This window comes from Triticum aestivum, chromosome 4D, assembly GCF_018294505.1.
Source record: "Triticum aestivum cultivar Chinese Spring chromosome 4D, IWGSC CS RefSeq v2.1, whole genome shotgun sequence".
NCBI classification, from domain to species: Eukaryota; Viridiplantae; Streptophyta; class Magnoliopsida; order Poales; family Poaceae; genus Triticum; species Triticum aestivum.
Window position 1 is genome coordinate 67,774,858 of NC_057805.1, and position 19,636 is coordinate 67,794,493.

At 47.7% G+C, this 19,636-nt stretch overlaps 2 protein-coding genes across 2 annotated transcripts; both read right to left on the reverse strand.

Annotated features, from left to right (window-relative positions):
- Positions 1-7,769: 7,769 nt before the first annotated feature.
- Positions 7,770-8,616, reverse strand: LOC123099633 (dirigent protein 22). Its single transcript, XM_044521754.1, has one exon. It carries the CDS (start codon positions 8,560-8,562, stop codon positions 8,002-8,004), a length of 561 nt encoding a protein of 186 aa, XP_044377689.1. The 5' UTR covers positions 8,563-8,616; the 3' UTR covers positions 7,770-8,001.
- A 5,670-nt stretch (positions 8,617-14,286) lies between these two features.
- LOC123096265 (uncharacterized) lies at positions 14,287-18,472 on the reverse strand. Its single transcript, XM_044517951.1, has 3 exons — positions 15,709-18,472; positions 14,963-15,051; positions 14,287-14,638 (listed from the first exon to the last, which is right to left on the reverse strand). Exons 1-2 carry the CDS (start codon positions 17,924-17,926, stop codon positions 15,005-15,007), a joined length of 2,265 nt encoding a protein of 754 aa, XP_044373886.1. The 5' UTR covers positions 17,927-18,472; the 3' UTR covers positions 14,287-14,638; positions 14,963-15,004.
- Positions 18,473-19,636: the final 1,164 nt, after the last annotated feature.

Consider the following 19,636-nt stretch of genomic DNA (forward strand, 5'->3'; position numbering starts at 1 on the left):
CAACCCAACGTTGCTCCGAGTTTACACGCATTGTCTTCCAACGGATGTGCATTCCAAAACCAACATTATGCCTTCCCTCCAACTCAATGATATCACTAGGGTCCATCCAATTCAAATCTTTCCTAACTTGTTGCAAGAGCTCCACATAGCTAGGACTACTATCAAACACCATGTCAAACTCATCTGGGTCCGGTTCTTTATTGCCTTTCAAAAAGGCGTCTTTGTCCCCATGATGAACAAACACACATGTTCTTCCCATCCCTATAAGCAATGAACACAAGGTAACATTGCTTCCATGAGTACTAATCCATGGATTAACACCGAATACAAACCCTAATATATATATGAAACAACAACCCTAACCCTAACCATAACCCTAACCCTAACCATAACCATAACCCTAGCCCTAAACCTAACCCTAGCACCAACATAAGAACACCCATAAGAATAACCCTAGCATACTAACAAAGCCTAATCATAGAAATTGGCAAACAAACATCTCACATCTCCATGCAAATCTCTAGATCCAAACAAAACTAGGGTTTCCCCAAACTACCAACAAATGAGCAATGGGAGAACTTTACTTCGATCAAAAAAAGGGGATCGGAGATTATTACCTTGAGGGAGGGTTTGACTTCGAAATCCATGAACAAATTCTTCAAATTTGCAAGATTTAGAAGAAGATTTGAGAGGGGGGGGGGAGTGGGAGAGGGGGCAAAGCTCGGGGAGAGAGTGAGAGAGTGTGTGGTGGGGGGGGGGGTGGGGGAGGGGGGCCCAGCCAAGTGGCTGGATAAGTCACAGTGCAGCGCCTAGCCGCTAGGCGCTGCACATTACACGTGTAGCGCCTAGCTCGGAGGCGTTGCACTGCTGGGTGCGGGCCCATGGGCTGCCACGGTGGACAGAGGTGCAACGCCCCGGAGCTAGGCGCTGCACCGTAGGGTGTGGCGCCGGCGTGGCGGGCGCTACACAAAAGGGTCAGGGGTGTGAAATAGTTTCGCACTCAGTTCATTCTGTGAATTTATTTCATTTCCAGGTCAAAATTGTCAAATTTGCCCCAAATCAAACACCGGCCCTGGCCCACACATGCAACCCAATCAAAACACGTCGTTTAGCACACGTTGGACCAGTAGTGAACTGGTGGAGCAAATCCAACGTAAAGTGGTAGAGCCACCCAGCACACACACACAAACGCGAATCACGTTGGCAAAATTTACAACGGAAAACTACAGTCACCACGAATTTGTACCCCACAGTAGCCCAAACTAATGCACGTGTCCTCGCCCCACATGTTCTCAAGTTACTTTCAACCAAGTGGGTAAACCTGGGAGCGTAAACTTCGTTAGATACAGTGGCTTGATTATATGCTATATACTACCTAAGAGAGCGATCTCCAGTAATTTATTTATCTCAATATATAAGCATACCACATAACCATATAATTATCGTTGAGATAAAACTCATCTTAACACGCAACCACGCATGGAAAGGACCCACCACCACATGCAACCATGCATGAAAAAAAGACCCACCATCACATGCGACCATGCATGGAAAAATATTTTTCATTTTATTATTCTACTTATATTCAATAAATATTTTACAACTATACATAATCAAATATTATAAGTCATATGAATTTTTAATTTTTATTCACATTTTATTAATATAAATATTTATATTTCATACAATCAAATCTTACTAAAATATATTGCAACCGATTCATGTAGCAACGCGTGGGGTATCATTTAGTTCACAATGTAACTATCACTTGGCAACTTAATAATTATAGGTAGCAACGCGACGTTTTGGTGCTTGGATCATCTACACCCGCGTCAATAATAAATTCAAATACAATAGAAAATGTATTAAAAAAATCTAAAGGTGACGGTGTCCTGGACTAGGGGGTACTCACCACGTCGTCTCCCGACCAGCTGGATCGGGCCGAGGACCCCCATGGTGGTTCACTTATGGGCCACTTCGGGCAGCCTATACTGCATACAAGGAGGTTTCTACAAGACTTGGCGCCCAAGCCAAGGACTCTCCTAAACCCTAGGCCTACGGTGCATATATAAACCGAGGCCAGGCTAGCCAATAGACAATTTCATATTGATTACTACAACCTCATGGTAGATACCTGTACTATGTACTATCCTCGTATTAATATAATCAGAAGTAGGACGTAGGGTATTATCTCCTTGAGAGAGCCCGAACATGGGTAAAATCATGTGTCCATGTTACCATCGCTCCAAGACGCCTAGCTTAGGACCCATACTACGAGATCTGCCTGTTTTGATACCGACATTGGCGCTTTCATTGAGAGCCTGCTGAGTGATCGACACGGATCGATGGGACGATCAGGTTGATATCAAGGTCTATAAAATCCGTACTGCGGTCTCCGGATCGGCAGATGGCGGCGTTTAATTGATCGTCAAACTGGTCTCTGACCTCACACGCAATGCTTGATTATAGAGCCAAAGACAAGTCCACTACGGACAGCGATCGCCTAGGGAGATTCCTTCCCTTATTCTCTTTCATTTTTGTCTTTTTAATTCAGCTCTTCGTCGGCCGCTGGCAGTTTCTAATAATCCTTTTCGAAGAATGCATAGACCTAGAGTATTTCTAACCTAGTTGAATACTTGTTTTGCAAGCACGGTCCTTGTGATCTAATCTACAAACACTACTTCACGTATTGATGATTGCCAGCAGTCCAACTAGCATTACTTCGGGCAACGATCAAAGTTCGACCTATGTTTCTTTATTTTTTATGGTCCTCCACGATCATCGTCGTCCAGGTTTATTTTTCTTAGCTATTTGTTTAGCACGTAAATTATTATACAGAGAATATTTTCTGTTCCTTTGTGCTGCATTATTTTTGCAGAGAAAATTTACCGACCCTCGTACATGGCGTCGGTCTGACCAATCTCAGCGCAGTCACGTGGAGATTTGATCTTTCTTTTCTCCATTATTTAGTTAAGTTTGGAGGACGTCTACACTTTCACTAATGGTTTCACTTTCATGTGCTTCCCTGATGCAATTAGCACTACCAGTTGCTTCGCGTCCATTGAGATTGGATTGATGCGACAAGCAGCTTACGTGGTACCTTCCGCATGAAGTTGCATGAGTACTTCGGGGGCGTCTCTTTCACAACAATTGCTACATGCGGATTAGGCCGACAGCCACCGCACCGACCGACACCTTCGCACAATGAGTTCGGATCATACCAGGCCGATGTTGTCGCCCCGTGCATGCCGACCTGCATCGACGGGTCCGCGCTGCCACTCCTTCGAACCAACCCCGGCGCACATGCCAAACTTACCTCATGATTCGCTTCACATATATTAATTATGCAATTTTTTCTTTCAATTATTATTGTTTTTGCTTGCACTGTTTTATGTGCAGGTAATCGATTTTGACTGCGTTACGCAGTCACTTCGGCATCACCAGCCGACCTGCATGAGACTTCGGCATCCGCCGAACACAGCTTCGCCATGTTAACTGGACCGAGAACTTCATCTCGCCACATCGGCCACGCAGCGTCATCGCTTCATCAAACTGACGTCCACCATGCCGAACAGGTCGACTGGCGTGGGGGCTTCATTGTCACCTTGCCGACCAACTCCGCCAGCTCGGCTAGACTGGGGGCTTTGCCTTACCACATCGGCCAAGCCATGTCATTACTCCGGAGTGCCGAACTCCTTGCTCGGACACCTCGGGCTTGGGGGCTGGGACCTCGTCCATGCCGAGGACTGCGAACCTTGTCGGATCTATCACAGATCAATGGGCGTCTTCGTCCCGCCACAAGCCCGAATCGCGTCATGAACACCAAGCACATTAACCAGCTAAGTCGCTTTCATGCTCAAAAAATTTCAGTTTTAAATTTTGTTCGGTTCGACCAAGCATTATACTTTTTTGGCAAAAAATTGTTTTAAAAAACTTCCTTGTCAAAACTTTGTTTGTGACACACATATTCAAATACCCCATTTACTTGGGGGCTTCCTTTATGAAGCCTTTCCTCTTGCATATGATTACACTTGTATGGCTTCGTTCCTTGTTCGTGTATTACGCCATAATATGCACCATGTTGACTTAAGTGTTCCGCAAGCTGGGTTGCCTTGCTTTTGTGTTTACCCCTACGTTCCCGATTGTTCGGCTAGGGAGTGGAGCACATCTGCGATTGTCACGATCGGGTCATCCGAGCTTGGACCTCAGACTGGGTGAAGCTGAAAGCTAGCGTTCTTATTGTTTTCAATCATGGTCGGCACACAACGGAACTCATGAGTACAAAAAATCTATTGCACAAGTCTCATAGTAACAATGAGCAACCGAAGAAAGGTATCGGTGGGGGTACTATTTTCTTCGAAGATGCTTCTTACACTTCGTCAGAAATATAGCATAAGTTCCATGAGCATGCTTTGTCTGTTATAGCCTTATGGCCTGATTGCCTGGTTATCGGAAACACCGTCGATATTCTCGACAGGTGGAGTTCATAACACTTTTCGGCCCTTGACCGAAGAGAGAGAAGCCGACGGTCGGTTAAGACACGTTTAAAGTTCGGGTGAACACAGATATGATATAAGTACTTCGGTAAATACAATCATTATACATAAAATTCTTTTACCCAAGTCACTTGGGGGCTCTTAAATTAGTATGAGCCGTTTTTGTTAGTCGCTACACAGCCTTTTTCTACCACTCCTTTCTCGACTCGGGTGTATGATCAATAGCCGGGTAGCCTGGTTTCTCTCTAAAGCCGCTCGCATTTAGTTCGCTAAACTGGCCTGAGAAACACTCCGCCTTCGGATAGGGAGGTTGAAGCCGAAGGCTGTCCCACTTGAAGTCTAGAGATCAGATGTGTCATGTCAAAGCAAGACGACAGTACAATTTTAAGACCAATTTCATATTGGCACCAAAACAGCTTGATTCAATCTAGACGTAAAGTTTTTTACACATGTTTGTTGGCCTTTTTTTTGAGCTTATAACATCTTTCACCTATTTTATGTTTCAGGAAGCGGGACATTCTCTTGGTTGAGGTGTTCGGCGTGAAACTCTTTTCTAAAACTACAGTTCGGCATCTTTCCTGCTGAACTCCACCTCGGTATTGTCAAAACATACATGACAGTTGAACTTGTTCCCGAGGAGGTACGATCCTAGGGTCGGCCATTTTGCCGAACCCAATTCTCGGGGGCTACTGCACTGACAATCCAATGCAGAAAATTTAAAGTGCAATATAGTTTTCGAGGAGATTATGATCCACAGGTTGGTCGGCCGCACCCAACCTGAGTCTCGAGGACTTTGCACACCGCTTTTTGTGTCCCGAAGTATTCGGCCGAGCTAGGAGTTGATCCTCAGGCCGATTTTGCGAATCAAACTAAGTCTCAGGGGCTACTGGGATCAGCGGTCTTATGTCATCCTTCAGGTGCATCTCGGGTTTTAGACCGATACACACCTTGAGGGCTACTGGCTATATATCTCGCCAGAGAATAAATGGCACCAATCGAAAATATTGACAAAAAATCGGCCCGCAGTCGGGGTGGTGCACCACCTCGGAAGCAGTCCGGCATAAAGCTCGGGCGCCAGTGGCTGGCTCCATAGAGGGCATTTCTGGCATTAAGCTCGGCTAAACTCCTTCGACTTTTTTGAGCCAAGGTGATCTATGACACCTCGGATATAGCCCGGCGTTGGAGCTTGGATACAGTCCAGCGTTGGAGCTTGGATACAGTCCGGCATTGGTGCTCGGCTACAAAGGATACCTCGAATGCAGTCCGGTGTTGGGGCTCGGATGCAAGAGGATACCGCCGCATGGGAACAACTTCAAACCCGAGGTTTGGCGTAAAAATAATAAGGCATTGTTAAAGGCCGAAGACTTAAAGGGGCTCCTCGGATACCCGACGTGTAAACTCTTCGGATTCACTTCGGCGATCCTCAAGATTAAAGATGAGAAGATTTATTGAACCAGTTTTCAAGACCGACGACCGAAGATGAAGAACAGTTCGGAAGAATCGAGGAGCGTCCCCAACTTGAAGACCGGTTCAGGGGGCTACTGACGGTGTCCTGGACTAGGGGGTACTCACCACGTCGTCTCCCGACCAGCTGGATCGGGCCGAGGACCCCCATGGCGGTTCACTCATGGGCCACTTCGGGCAGCCCATACCGCATACAAGGAGGTTTCTACAAGACTTGGCGCCCAAGCCAAGGACTCTCCTAAACCCTAGGCCTATGGTGCATATATAAACCGAGGCCAGGTTAGTCAATAGAAAATCTCATATTGATTACTACAACCTCGTGGTAGATACTTGTACTATGTACTATCCTCATATCAATATAATCAGAAGCAGGACGTAGGGTATTATCTCCTTGAGAGAGCCCAAACCTGGGTAAAATCATGTGTCCATGTTACCATCGCTCCAAAACGCCTAGCTTAGGACCCCTACTACGAGATCTGCCAGTTTTGACACCGACAGAAGGTTCTACACATCAAAGAAGAAGGACTCTCCTAGGTGCTTGCAATCGCGCTGAGATGGCATTAGAGGATCTCGGTATAAAAGTAATAAAATTGGAGCCCCAAAATGTCCAACGGTGCAACAGAACTTCGAGCTCCGATTTATTTTTTTATGTCGAGCTACTCGGATGTCATCTCAACGCAATAAAGTTGCAAGAACCTAGAAGAGTCTCTCATCTTTGATGTGTGAAAATTTTAGAGTTTTTTTAATTTGTTCAGTATTTTATTTGAATTTACTGTTCAGTTCATCCAAGGAGCATCTCACCTCATGATCAAAACTAGATTTTCAGGCAGCGACAGTATGCACTAATTTGTCGGGAAATACGTCTTGGTTCCTCGGTGTATATTCACCCTATATGGAGAATAATTATAATAATTACAAAAAAGGTCAAAAGGTTCAAAAGTTTTTTTGAAATAAACTTCACTTTCTTTTGCACTAGTATATAATCTTTCGCGAATAAAAACACATCGTTGACTTCAGGGCAAAAGAATAAAACATATTGCTATATATAAGTCATTATTCACACTATTTTGACCAAAACATTTGTTTTTTGCCCTAAACTCAACGGGTTTTTTCTTTTGTGCATTTTTTTACGAGTACAATGGAAGGTCAAGTTTATTTCAAAAATATATTCAGAATTTTTATTTAATTACTATTTTTTCATATAGGGTGTATATACACCCATAGACCAAACGTCTGCCCCCCCTAATTTGTCCTACTACATTCTTGTCATGCTAGTTGCTAGGTAGAGTGAACTAGTGACCCAGGCGTCTCCAATGTTGCAAAGACATCCCAAAAATAGCATTAAGACCTATGCTCAGGGATTGTAAGGAAGGGTCTTAGCAAAAACCAAAAAACAAAATCTTAAGAACAGGTCATAGTGCTAAGATCAAGTCATAAGGAATAAGAATCATTTATATCTTCTCTGACATGATTCGAGGGGTTAAAACCAGAAGCAAAAATGTCTGACATTTGGGCTCCACACTAAGACCCATGTGAGTATTAAACATTGGAGGAATGCTAGTGTGTTATAGCACACCGAGTGAAAAATAGCACTGAGTGAAAACCAGCTTAAAACCGACTTAAGAATCAACATCAGCGATGGCAAGAAGTCAATCTCTTCAGCATACTTAAGAAATTATAATTTCTGAACTATTCCCTTGGTTCGAAATTACTAAATCAGCGACACTTAATTTAGAACCGAGGGAGTAGCAAGGATAAAGTCATAAAGCAATCAAATTCAGAAGCGCAAGAAGGGAACACAAATTTAAATGCGATAAATAAGTTTCCATTGATTTAAGAAAACACACACCACATTTCACCTAGGTTCACTTATTTCTTGCCACTTGCTAGACGATTAACCCAAGCAAAGGCACACTAATATTTAGGAAAAGGAAAAGTCCAAATCTCAAAGCACGTCAACCTGAAGTAAGCAATAATAATGAAATGAAATGAAAACACTATGTGAAGCATTACAATCGGTAAGCCCTTAAATTTTTGCATGCTAATGCATGACATAAACGTTGTACTCGACATTGGCGTCGCCGGTCTTGAGGTCCATCGTGTGGGTCCGGGCCTGCGCGTACCCGCGGGCGAATCGGAAGGCGCCGGTGCCGCCGGTGATGGGCATCTCACGGACGTCGGCAAGCGGGTTGTTGCGGCCGAGCACGGTGAGCGAGCTGCCGTTGTAGGGGCCGGAGGTGAGCACGAGGTTCATGACCTGCAGGAAGCCCATTGCTGTCTGGTCCGCCCCTATGTAGACGCCCTGGGCCCGTCCCACGGCCGCTGACCCGAGCTCCGGCCTCTCCGTCAGCGGGTCGTCCATAACGTACACGGCGCCGAAAAGGGTTTGCAATGGCACATTCGCCGGCCCTGCCACCCGCATCGCCGATGGGGACGCACCCCTCGAGCTGTCGTGGAAGTAGAAGTGGAGGTGTGTCGGTGCAGCTGGGTCGGCCCCCGGGCGACGCCCATGGGCTAGGGCCCTGTTACCGGGCCTATGGGCCTCACTCACGGCGGACAGCACCGTGAAGAGAACAAGAAGCATCACCGCTCCCTTGGCCATCTCTTGAGCCAAGTAATGTGTGCTACTCCGTAGATGCTACTACGTGTGTCTGTGGCTTGTGCTCTTTCATGTGTAGGTCACCAGCTATTTATAGTGGATGGAAGGAGCGTAAAAGGAACACAAGCGACACGCGGCGTGCAGCAATTGGGATTCAGAAGGCTGCTCCATAAACTGGAGTGGTAGAGTGGGGTAAAATGGACACCAGTGCTAATGGTGATATGCAGCTGGGGAGCAGAATGCACAGGAGCAATGGTCATGATGTTATTTGTGGATTATGGTTCGGGTGGATCGCTAGATTTCGGTGGTGAGTCGACTACGGGGAAATATTAATCGTTGGGGTGGAAATCAAATCGTTAAAGCCTCACAGCCTCTGTGGTATGTGGAGGATGAATACTTGTCAACTGGCAAGATCAAGCATAGGATGGCATTCGTCCATAGTGATAGGTAGGGCTAAGTACACCGAGTCGATTAGATCGACAATAATTGAGATTCCACTGATTATATTGATGGCTATGACAAAAATGATAATCTCACTCTCGAAACAGGCTCGCGCCCCGCTTTATAGATAAAACAACAATCAAAATACACGGCCGAACGATACAAAATAAAGAAGTAACCCTCTTAAAAAATGATAATCATGGCGCGCAATATTAAGTAAGCATTTTACCATTGGACCTGGAGCATTATGACTTTTTTTTAGGGGAACGAGCGTTATGACGTATGACTAGTGTGCATGGTGGATTTGCTGACATTTTAGGCCATAAAGTAAAATCTCCGGACATGAGGAGTAACAAATGGTCCACGAGTTATCATACCGCGAACCGGGTGGCCCGGTGCCCCGGGTGTTTCACAGGAAAACCGTTCAATTTCCATAGGGGTCCCCGGAGAAAATCCATGGATGTTCGGTTGGAGCTAGGCTTGCTCTGAGATGTAAACAAACGGTACGTGAATTATCGAACCCCAACTGTATGATTCCCGCAAAAAAAGAGAAAAAACCAACTTGATGAAATGAAAAATCTGTCTTTGTTGGTAGACAAGCTAGGGTGCAGAATGTTGGCCGTCACAGCCTTTGTGTAGTGGGCCGATCCTGTGGTGCTTGGCTTCCACGCGGGGCAACCAAAGCTGAGAAAACTGAAAAAGCACTCGTGCATGCGTGCCACCGGCAGCAGTGCGAGTCGCTCTTTATGGATCATGGATGAACCAGGGCGGCAGGGCTTGACATGTTCGTGCTTGCACACATGTGCTAGCTAGTGTCCCCGACAATAAATACCGGTCACTTAAATTTGCAAAACAATTACTCCCTCCGTTCCTAAATACTTGTCTTTCTAGGCATTTCAAATGACTATCACATACGGATGTATGTAGACATATTTTAGAGTGTAGATTCACTCATTTTACTCCGTATGTAGTCACTTGTTGAAATGCCTAGAAAGACAAGTATTTAGGAACGGAGGGAGTAGAAGAGTTGCATTTGTACTCGTGAAAAAAAAACCTCTTACCTTTTAAAAGAAATGTAGAGCCACATTTTCTCTACATTTTTTAACACGGTAGAGACCCAAACGCTCATATATATGCACATACACTCACCCCTATGAACACACATACACACACTCTACCTCTATGAGCACTTCTAAGAGACTGAGCCGGCATATCATCTTGAGATTGACAAGGTCGCCATAGACTCCTTTTTTGATGTAAATGGCTATGGTTTTATTAAAAAGATAAAGGCGGAACACTTCGCTCTCGCGCTTCCCACCCCGCTCCTAGGCGCCGCCGGCTTCCCTGCCGACGGCGCGGCCGTGCCCCCACCGCCCGGCTGAGGTATCCACCGGCCCAAACACCCCGCGCCATGGCATCCCCTCCAAACCACGCCTCCTCGGAGCAGGTGTGTTTCTCGGACATGGGGTCCCCTCTCACCTCGCCCGCAAGATCTTTTGCCGACATGGTCCGCTCGGCACCGACACCTCCAAGGAGGGGAACGGTGCCCTCAGGCGTCGCCACCGGCGCGGCCGGTCATGGCCGCCAGGGATTTCACCCGAACTAGATCCCCTCCACCAGCAGCGCCTCCTGTACAGAACCGACGACCAAGAGGAAGCGCGGCCCGACCAGGCTGGCCCGCACACCGAACAGGGGAAGGAGGGGAGGCGTCAGGTCACGCACACCGACCGCCGCAGAAGCAGTCGCCGGCCACCAACGATCACCGGATCCCGCCGCCCGCGCGACCGAGACGCCCAATCCATCGCCCGCACGGCTGCTAGCCGGTCGTGCCTTGCCAATGGAGCCGGCGGCTCCAGATCCGGGGTTCCCCACGCAGAGGCAGGGCAACCGAGACCCCGCCGCCACCATCCTTGGCGCCCCGGGCTTGCCCGGCGGCTGCCTCAGGCGGCGGTGAGGAAGGGAAGAGGGAGGGGGGGGGGGGTGAGGAGGAGGGGAGGCTAGGGCTGGGACTCTCTCTTATTGGGTAAAAATTAAAAAAAAAATTAAAAAATCCCTGGCTACAGCGTTAACGGCATTGTCATGCCAACTGAGAGCGCCCACTCAACTACTTCGCTCTGTGATGGCGGGGAGGAGAACAGGGACGAGATCAACGATGTATTGTTCCGAGGCCATGACGGAGACTTCAATTTTTGAGCAGAGCGACGAGGAGACCTGCAACATCTTGTTCGGCGACAACAACATCTACATCAGTTAGACAGATAATGTTAGATTGCATAGCTGAAAACACCAGCAGGATCTTTTTGGGTAAAAAAACCTTTTTCAGTAAAACTCCAGCAGGATAATCTTCATTTTGGACGTTAAAAAGACAATGTGTTACTGATATCCCGGGATTCCATGTTACTAGGGTGCGAGAACCGCATACTGTCAAGATTCTAGAGGGCAGCTCCACTGCAAAGAAATGGATTTCATGGGTAAAGTTTCAACCATTGGAAGGATCCACCATGTCAATGTGGTGCTTCTGGTCGGGACCTGCTCAGAGGAGACTTACAGCATCTCTAGTAGATGGTGTATATGGAGGTGGATGCTAAATATACATGATCAAAATCAAAAAATGTTTCCCAGTGGATCGTGTATCAGGTTGTGTACCTATACACGTCGCTCCCACGAGCGTACCTGGCGTGGGACTAAATACGACCGAACCACGCTCGTGGGCTCGCGAACAGAAGGGAAAAGAAGAGAAAAAAGCCTCCCGCTCCCGCTCCCGTTCCTCTCCGGCCGCCTCCCCAAGGTCGCCGTCGCCCCTCTCCGGCCGCCGCCCAAGGTCGCCGTCGCGTCTCCTCTCCGGCCGCCGCCCAAGGTAACCATTTTTTCCTTTCTCGCGAGCGGGAGCAGAGGGGCGGCGGCCGCACACCCTGCAGCCCGATCTGGCGGCGGCGCCGGTGCCGGCGCGCGCCCTGGTGAGAATAGAGGGCGGGGACGGGGGGCTGGGTGACGAGTGGGGGCTGGGCGGCGGAGCGGTGGGGGGGGGGAGGGGGGAGATGCAGTAACCTAGCAATGTCTTCTTCATTTGGAGATCTCAGGTACCTTTCCCCAAAAACTTCACAAACTTTGATCACAAATTTCTCGCAAGACTCTAAATTAGTAGCCTCAGCGGACCGGATGTACTCATCAGCACCATCAGCTGCTATTCCATATGTTAGCATCCGCATTGCCGCGGTCATCTTTTGCAGAGGATGTAACCCAAGAGCTCCAGAAGCACTTCTTTTTTGAGTAAAATAACCATCATAATCATGCTCAAGTATACCATCGGCTATGCGTTTGAACAAATTACGGGACATCCTAAATCTGTGCATAAAAAGTAAATGAGACAGGGAAATGAAAAAAGGGCTAAAGCAGAGAAGTGTAGTAATTACGAACCTTCGTCGAAACAAATGTTCGGGATAGCGAGGAACTTCTTTGAAGTAGTCGTCCCACAGAAGAACAAATCCGGCATCTCTTCCTCGATTGATTGTTTGACGTCCATGCTTGGAACCGCCATGGCGTCGAGCGTTCATCCTCTCTTCCTCCTCGCGCTCGGCGAATGCTGCAAGTATGAGTTCATCGTCGCCAGATGAAGATGACGAAGAACTCATGTCCAAAGTGGATGTGTTCATTGTGTTGCGTGAGAGACGATAGAGAAATCTAGGTGAGAAGAGAAGTCACATATAGAAGTGCTAGAAGAGAGATGGTAGGGGTGGTTTATATAGACTAGAAATACGACCGTTGAAAATATAGCCGTTTGAAAATATAGCCATTGGAAATATAGCCGTTTGAAAATATAGCCGTTGGAATATACACGTCCAAATTTACACGTTTCACTGAAAAACTGAGAGGTGTATATTTTAGCAAGGTGTATATGGACGTGTATATGGAGATATACACGTCCAAATTTACACCATCCACTAGAGATGCTCTTAGGAGGGAGCTTGTCTATGAGCACATGCCTCCTGTGAACTTCTATGCGGAAACATATAGTGGCTGTAGCAGTTGGAGGACGGAGGAATCCAAATGTTGTATCCACGCTTAACTGCTAAAATGTACCCCCTCTGTCCCACAATATAAGATGTTTTTGTAAGCTGTTTTAGCTTGCAAAAACATCTTATATTGTAGGACAGAGGAAGTAATTATCTTCCTGGGAGACATATGTTTTCAGCTAGTGATGTACTCCCTCCGTCTTAAAATTCTTGTCTTAAATTTGTCTAGATACGGATATATCTAATACTAAAACGTGACTTAACACACCCATATTTAGACAAATTTAAGACAAGAATTTTGGGACGGAGGAATACATGATCGCCAAAAGTTGTAGCCATACCGAGTACTCCCTCCGTCCGGAATTATTTGTCGGAGAAATGGATGTATCTTGATGTATTATAGTTCTAAATACATCCATTTTTATCCATTTATGTGATAAGTAATTCTGGAAGAAGGGAGTATGAAATATCCTGCTATATTTCCCAACTCCTATGAAAGTATATGTGGAAACATGTACTCCCTCTATCCGAAAAAGTTTGTCCTTTAAATGAATCTATCTAGCATCAAATTAGTGCTAAATACATTTATTTAAGGAACAAATTTGGGACAAGTTTTTCTCGGACGGAGTGAGTAATATCTAGCAGAGAACTCCGAGTGTGGTCTGTATCCATGCTTAATTGCATAGTACTCCCTCCCATCGGAAAAAAGTGTCTCGGCTTTGAACTAAGGTTAGTCAAAGCTGAGACACTAATGCAAGCAACTTCCTGGAAGACATATATTATTAGCTGGGTGAGTAATACTAGCTTGCCAAGGCTATAGTGATATCTGCACTTACTGTGAAAACTCTGGTGGCATGCATGAATACCAAAGTTCATGTAGAATATGCAATATACTGATGCTGTCTCAGAAATGCCTATGTCACTAACCTTTTTTCTCTCCCCAGCTGCTGCTGATATTACTATGTATTTTCTGTGTATTTCTGTTACACAGAAGACTTGCAGCAGAGAAATAACTGCAAGAATGACAATTCCTCTGGGCTTTGGCACTTAAGCATTCAGCTGACTTGTTTCAGCTGAGAATCCAGGCAGATAATTACTGCGAATTTTCAGTCAGAAACAGAACCAATAAACTAGAGTATTATAGACAGTAGCAGCATCGGTTGACATTCCTGGTTTCAGCTATATTTAGTTAAGAGTCGGCGTACAAACATGCAAACGAAACCAAAACAAACCTAACAAAAACAAACAATCACAGAAACGACAGGCCATCACAGGAAACTAAGAACACCACCACAATTTTAGCAAGTAGCAGCAGCCAACATCAACAATCTGAGTTTCAGGGTTCTAGTTCCTTCAGCATCAGTCATTTAAACGACATCTCAAAAACTCTCAGCACTACACAAAACTCTTTTGGCTCGAGAGAAGAGCAGCCAAGCACAACCCAGCAGTAAAAACATCTTGAAATCTGACTTGGGAAGCTCAAACTCCCTGGGTTGGCTATTCTTAGGAGCTTAGCTAGACTAAAAGCCACGGTAAAAAAATTCAGATAACATATAAACACCGCTGACCACATTGATGTGATGTGACAAAGTGACAACTAACTCCTGCAGCAGCCCTTTCTTCACCTAGAGAAAATAAAATCATTAATCTGTTAGTTAACTAACACAGACAAAGATAAAATGTAATAGTGGCACCTATGTAACACAGTGTATGAACAACAAGTGTGTACAAACTGATGATGAGCTCATCAACATAAAGAAGGCATATATCACATCGCCTAAAAAAAGAACTATATCACATTACTTGATATATCTCCTAGGAATTACCGATTGACAACAAATAGATCATTCAGCCTTTTTACATGAAAATGTTGGGTGGGGGAGTTGAAAGATGTCACTAGTGTTTGTAATAATAAAAATTTCTGAAACTATATCAGAAGATATTCTTACCTGTTGAACCATTTCAGCACATTAAAATATCGAACCAGGCAGTCATCCTAACATTTCAGCTTCTTTACATCCACTAGTAATGGTTGTGCCTAGAAGCATAAGAACTCAGGTAATTAACAACAGTTCCACAATAAAGACAAATGATACAAGAAGGCAACATGAGACAATTCGAAACTGCAGAAACAAAGTGAAAAATTATGCCAAAACAACAAACTGTAGAAACAAAGTGAGATTGGGTATCTTGATTTAAATAGAGGAGCTCAAGAGACAAGAAATTCAGTTTATTTTCGAGAGATACAAATATACTAGTCACCAGGTGTAGGGGTCATTGGCAAGTGACAGAATCACAACTATTTCAGGAAAGCATAGATTCGATGGAAGTTGTAACTGAAAATATATGTGATACAAATTTTAAATAAAAACAAAATTTATTTCTATGTGCTATGACTGTAACAATCACCTACAGAAGGGGTCATGAACAAATGAGAAAATCAAAATTATCTAAAAAAATAACATTTGATTTGGCATCTTCGAATACAGCAGGCAGGCATATTCAAACAATAACATATACTAAAATAATACGGCTATAAATTCGTCCATCTAGCAAAGGTGCAATTGCTAACTAAGTTCAAGTTGCAAGTGTAACATTTAAGAATCACAATATTGCAAGTTGCGAGCAATCATGTAGAAAACATCACAAGATTGGGTTACTTCCTAAGATATACAGGCCAAGGATGAGCAATCACCTGGTGGGAAGAAACCCGTGAAAGGATAACAACACTCCCTATACTCCCTGGAACGGGTTCCATTAAATTTCCTGAATTGCATTGACTTGAGTTGAACCATATAGACACTTTCGTATCTATATAAAAAGATTACATCGTTATCCTCTTCATAGCCCAGAAATTTGTCCTGCCATTTGATCCTTTTATTGCCCCGAGGAGGGATCTTAAGAAGCTTGTGCAATGAAACCGTTTTCTGCAACAACCATATGCAAACACCTTGACAATTGACCTTCCTCTGCCACATTTGAAGGTTATGATAGGACAACATGGCAAGACCAACGGCGCCATCCTCTGCCTGGATGATCTGAAAGTTGCCAGTATCATTCATACCAGGAGGCCCCTTGATCATGGTAAGGTTCTGGCTGTCCAAATCAAACTCAAGTATTGTACCTCTCCCATTCATAACTGGCCAGTAAAGGACATTGCCAACGAGGGTGCTACGACAACCATGAAAATAAGTATTATCTGGAGCCTCAACTGATATGAGATTGCCCCATGTGTCAGTCATCGAGGAGTAAACGTAGGCGAGGAGTTGATTATCCACGCCATCCCAGGACACCAATACCACCTTGAAGGGGCTGGAGGGCCCCTTGTAGCCGGCTGTGCAGAGCACCGCTCCGACAAAGCTCCACTTGAACTTGCATGGAAGAGCCACGCGACACTTCTCACTTGTGATGGGGTCGCACACAATGAGGTATTTCTGCTCCAGGTCTTCGATAAGTACGCGACCGTGGCGGCAGTCGAGCACATAGGTAAGTCGGGGACGTCCAAGGGAGAAGCGCTCCGGAGAGATGTAGTCGGCAACTAGGGGCGGAATGGGGGTGAACACCATACCTTCCTTGCTGCAGTTCTCGAAGATGCCGAGGAGCGGCGGCTTGCGGTGGTGTGCGTAGAACTGGCAGAGGAACTTGGGGTCGATGAGGAGGCCTCGCCAGCGCTTGCAGATGGCAGACGCTCGGGGATATGAGTACAGGTCTGAGGGGAGGCGGAGAAAGATCTCCCTGAGTATATCATCGTTGTCCGGCAGGGAGGAGGGTGCCTCCGACGAGGTGCCGCGGTGGCGTTGACGTCTGCGACGAGTTGTTCCAATATCCTCCTCACCAGCCTGGATCTGGGGACTGACGCACATGCCACATGGGTGGGCAAGTTCGTCACACTCCTCGATGGTGTGGATCTGGGAAAGGAGGCATGCGCTGCGGCGGTGGCTGGCCATTCCACCAACCTCTTCACTTGGGTGGATCTGAGGACGAAGAGGCGTGCCGCGTGGGTGGGTCAATCCGTTGTCCTCCTCAATGGGGTGGATCTCAGAAAAGAGGTGTGTGTTGTAGCGGTGGCTGGCCGTTCCGACGGCACCAACCTCCTCACCGGCCTGGATCTGGGGATGAACACACATGCCATGCGGGTGGGCAAGTCCGTCACCCTTCTCGACGGCATGGATCTGGGTAAGGAATTGCACCCTGCGGCGATGGCTGGCCATTCCAGCAACCGCCTCACTTGGGTGGATCTGGGGACAGAGGGGCGTGCCGCTTGGGTGGGCCAATCCGTTGCCCTCTTCAATGGTGAAGAAAGGAGGAGCAGGGCGATGGCTGGCCATTCCAGCAACCGCCTCACTTGGGCAGATCTGGGGACGGAGGGGCGTGCCGCTTGGGTGGGCCAATCCGTTGCCCTCTTCAATGGTGGAGAAAGGAGGAGTAGAGCGATGGCTGGCCATTCCAGCAATCGCCTCACTTGGGCGGATATGGGGACGGAGGGGTGTGCCGCTTGGGTGGGCCAATCCGTTGCCCTCTTCAATGATGGAGAAAGGAGGAGCAGGGCGATGGCTGGCCATTCCAGAAACCGCCTCACTTGGGCGGATATGGGGACGGAGGGGCGTGCCGCTTGGGTGGGCCAATCCGTTCCCCTCTTCAATGGTGGAGAAACGAGGAGCAGGGCGATGGCTGGCCATTCCAGCAACCGCCTCACTTGGGCGGATCTGGGGACGGAAGGACGTGCCGTTTGGGTGGGCCAATCCGTTGCCCTCTTCAATGGTGGAGAAACGAGGAGCAGGGCGATGGCTGGCCATTCCAGCAACCGCCTCACTTGGGCGGATCTGGGGACAGAGGGGCGTGCCGCTTGGGTGGGCCAATCCGTTGCCCTCTTCAATGGTGGAGAAAGGAGGAGCAGGGCGATGGCTGGCCATTCCAGCAACCGCCTCACTCGGGCGGATCTGGGGACGGAGGGGCGTGTCGTTTGGATGGGCCAATTTGCTGCCCTCTTCAATGGTGGAGAAAGGAGGAGCGCGTTGCAGCGGCGAGTGGCTATCCCGGCGGAGCACCAAGACCTAGATGAAGCAGGAAGGCATGGGAAAGAGGAGTGTGGTTTGTTTCGTGACACAATTCCTTATTTGACACAAGCAAAATATTTAATTCCTTATTTGACACTAAAAACTTTTTCTTCCTTATTTCACGCCCGATCTAAATCTCTACTCCTATAAAAATGGCAGTTTGTGATGATGGTGTGTGTGCCTCTATGCTATATTAACCGTCCAATCTGGAATGTAAGGCTGAAACTGAGGCAGGTAGTCCCCGAGCACATTTTGCAGAAACACCCCACACATCAGACAAAATTTTGGAGAAGACACCCGAAACACAAAGCCTATACTTTGGAAATTTCTGCTTCCCTCGCGAAACAAACGAGCCTTCGAGAACCCCTCCCAAATTCCTCGCCGTCGGCCCTTCCCATCTCATCCGCGGCGACTGCCGGAGTTGAGTTGCGCGAGGGATCCCCCTCTTCTATACGTAGTTGTAGTTAGGGTTTCAGTAAATTGGATTTTGGCTTCAAGCTCTCCCCCGTATCTCTGCTTCTAGATCTCGCCGTGCAGGCCGCCGGAGATGGAGCCATGGCGGTGGTTGCTTGCTGCCACATCCAAGTGTCCCTCTGCTCTCCCGTCCTGTCCTGCCACCCCTCCTGGTATGGATTTCCTTTTGGAAACACTCGATGCACGCGCACAATTGAGCGCGACCGTTTCACCATGAGGCCTTCGTTGCCGGTGCCGGTCACCCGGCAGGAGGTCCAGGCCGCCGTTGCCAAGGAAGTCGGGCTGCGGGCGCTCCACGGCGCTGTCCGCTGGCGTGGCGTGCTGAATGCTGTCGGTGCCGGCTTGTACGCCAACAGGAGCCCGACCAACATCAGCCTCGTGTCAGCTGCGTCGTCCAATGCAGACTAGGAGTATCCAATGTTTTTTTTTTTGAAACAACTAGGAGTATCCAATGTTATTCAGACGAGTAGCGCAAGCTCTGAACTGTACACATAAATGTAACGAGGACGCCCCCACCTCAGCTCTCAGGTTCCAGGGATATGCACAGTCACATCGGCACAGAGTCTGGAACATAGAACCCATCGCTCCCGTGTCGCTGGAGGGCGACACCGGGGCGCCCCCAACCCTAGCCGCCCGGATCCTATCTATCACCACTTCGCCGCCGTCGCCGGCAGCCATCGCCGGAAGCGGCGAAGGCCGGCTCCGGCGACCGGACGGGCGCAACTCCCATCTTCCTCTTCCTCTTCAAGACTCCAACATCCATGGATCTGATGAGTCAATCGTGGTGGTTCTTCGTCTCGTTCTCACGGGCCTGGTGCTTGGGGCGCCGCCGGCGCTGATCCACTGCTGCAAGGCTGCCCTTGCGCTGCCGCTCCGGGAGAGGCGACCGGAGCTCCGCCGCCTCGTCGATCTGCCCCAACACTACCTGCCCGTCCACGTGCTCGCGCTAGGCCTCCGGTGGTGGCGTGCTGCACTTGGCTCCCACGGTGCTGCCGGCAATGGCCAGCCTTCCGCATATGTGGTGGCTGCCGGCGGCGCTACGGTCCGCGGCATGGTGGTGGCGATCTAGATCCGATCGGTCGGATGGTGGTG

Coding starts and splice junctions, on each gene's coding strand:
- LOC123099633 (XM_044521754.1), bottom strand. CDS start 8,562: ATGGCCAAGGGAGCGGTGATGCTTCTTGTTCTCTTCACGGTGCTGTCC.
- LOC123096265 (XM_044517951.1), bottom strand. CDS start 17,926: ATGGCCAGCCATCGCCCTGCTCCTCCTTTCTCCACCATTGAAGAGGGC. Junction 15,052..15,708: donor CACGGGTTTCTTCCCACCAG/GTGATTGCTCAT, acceptor TTATGCTTCTAG/GCACAACCATTACTAGTGGA.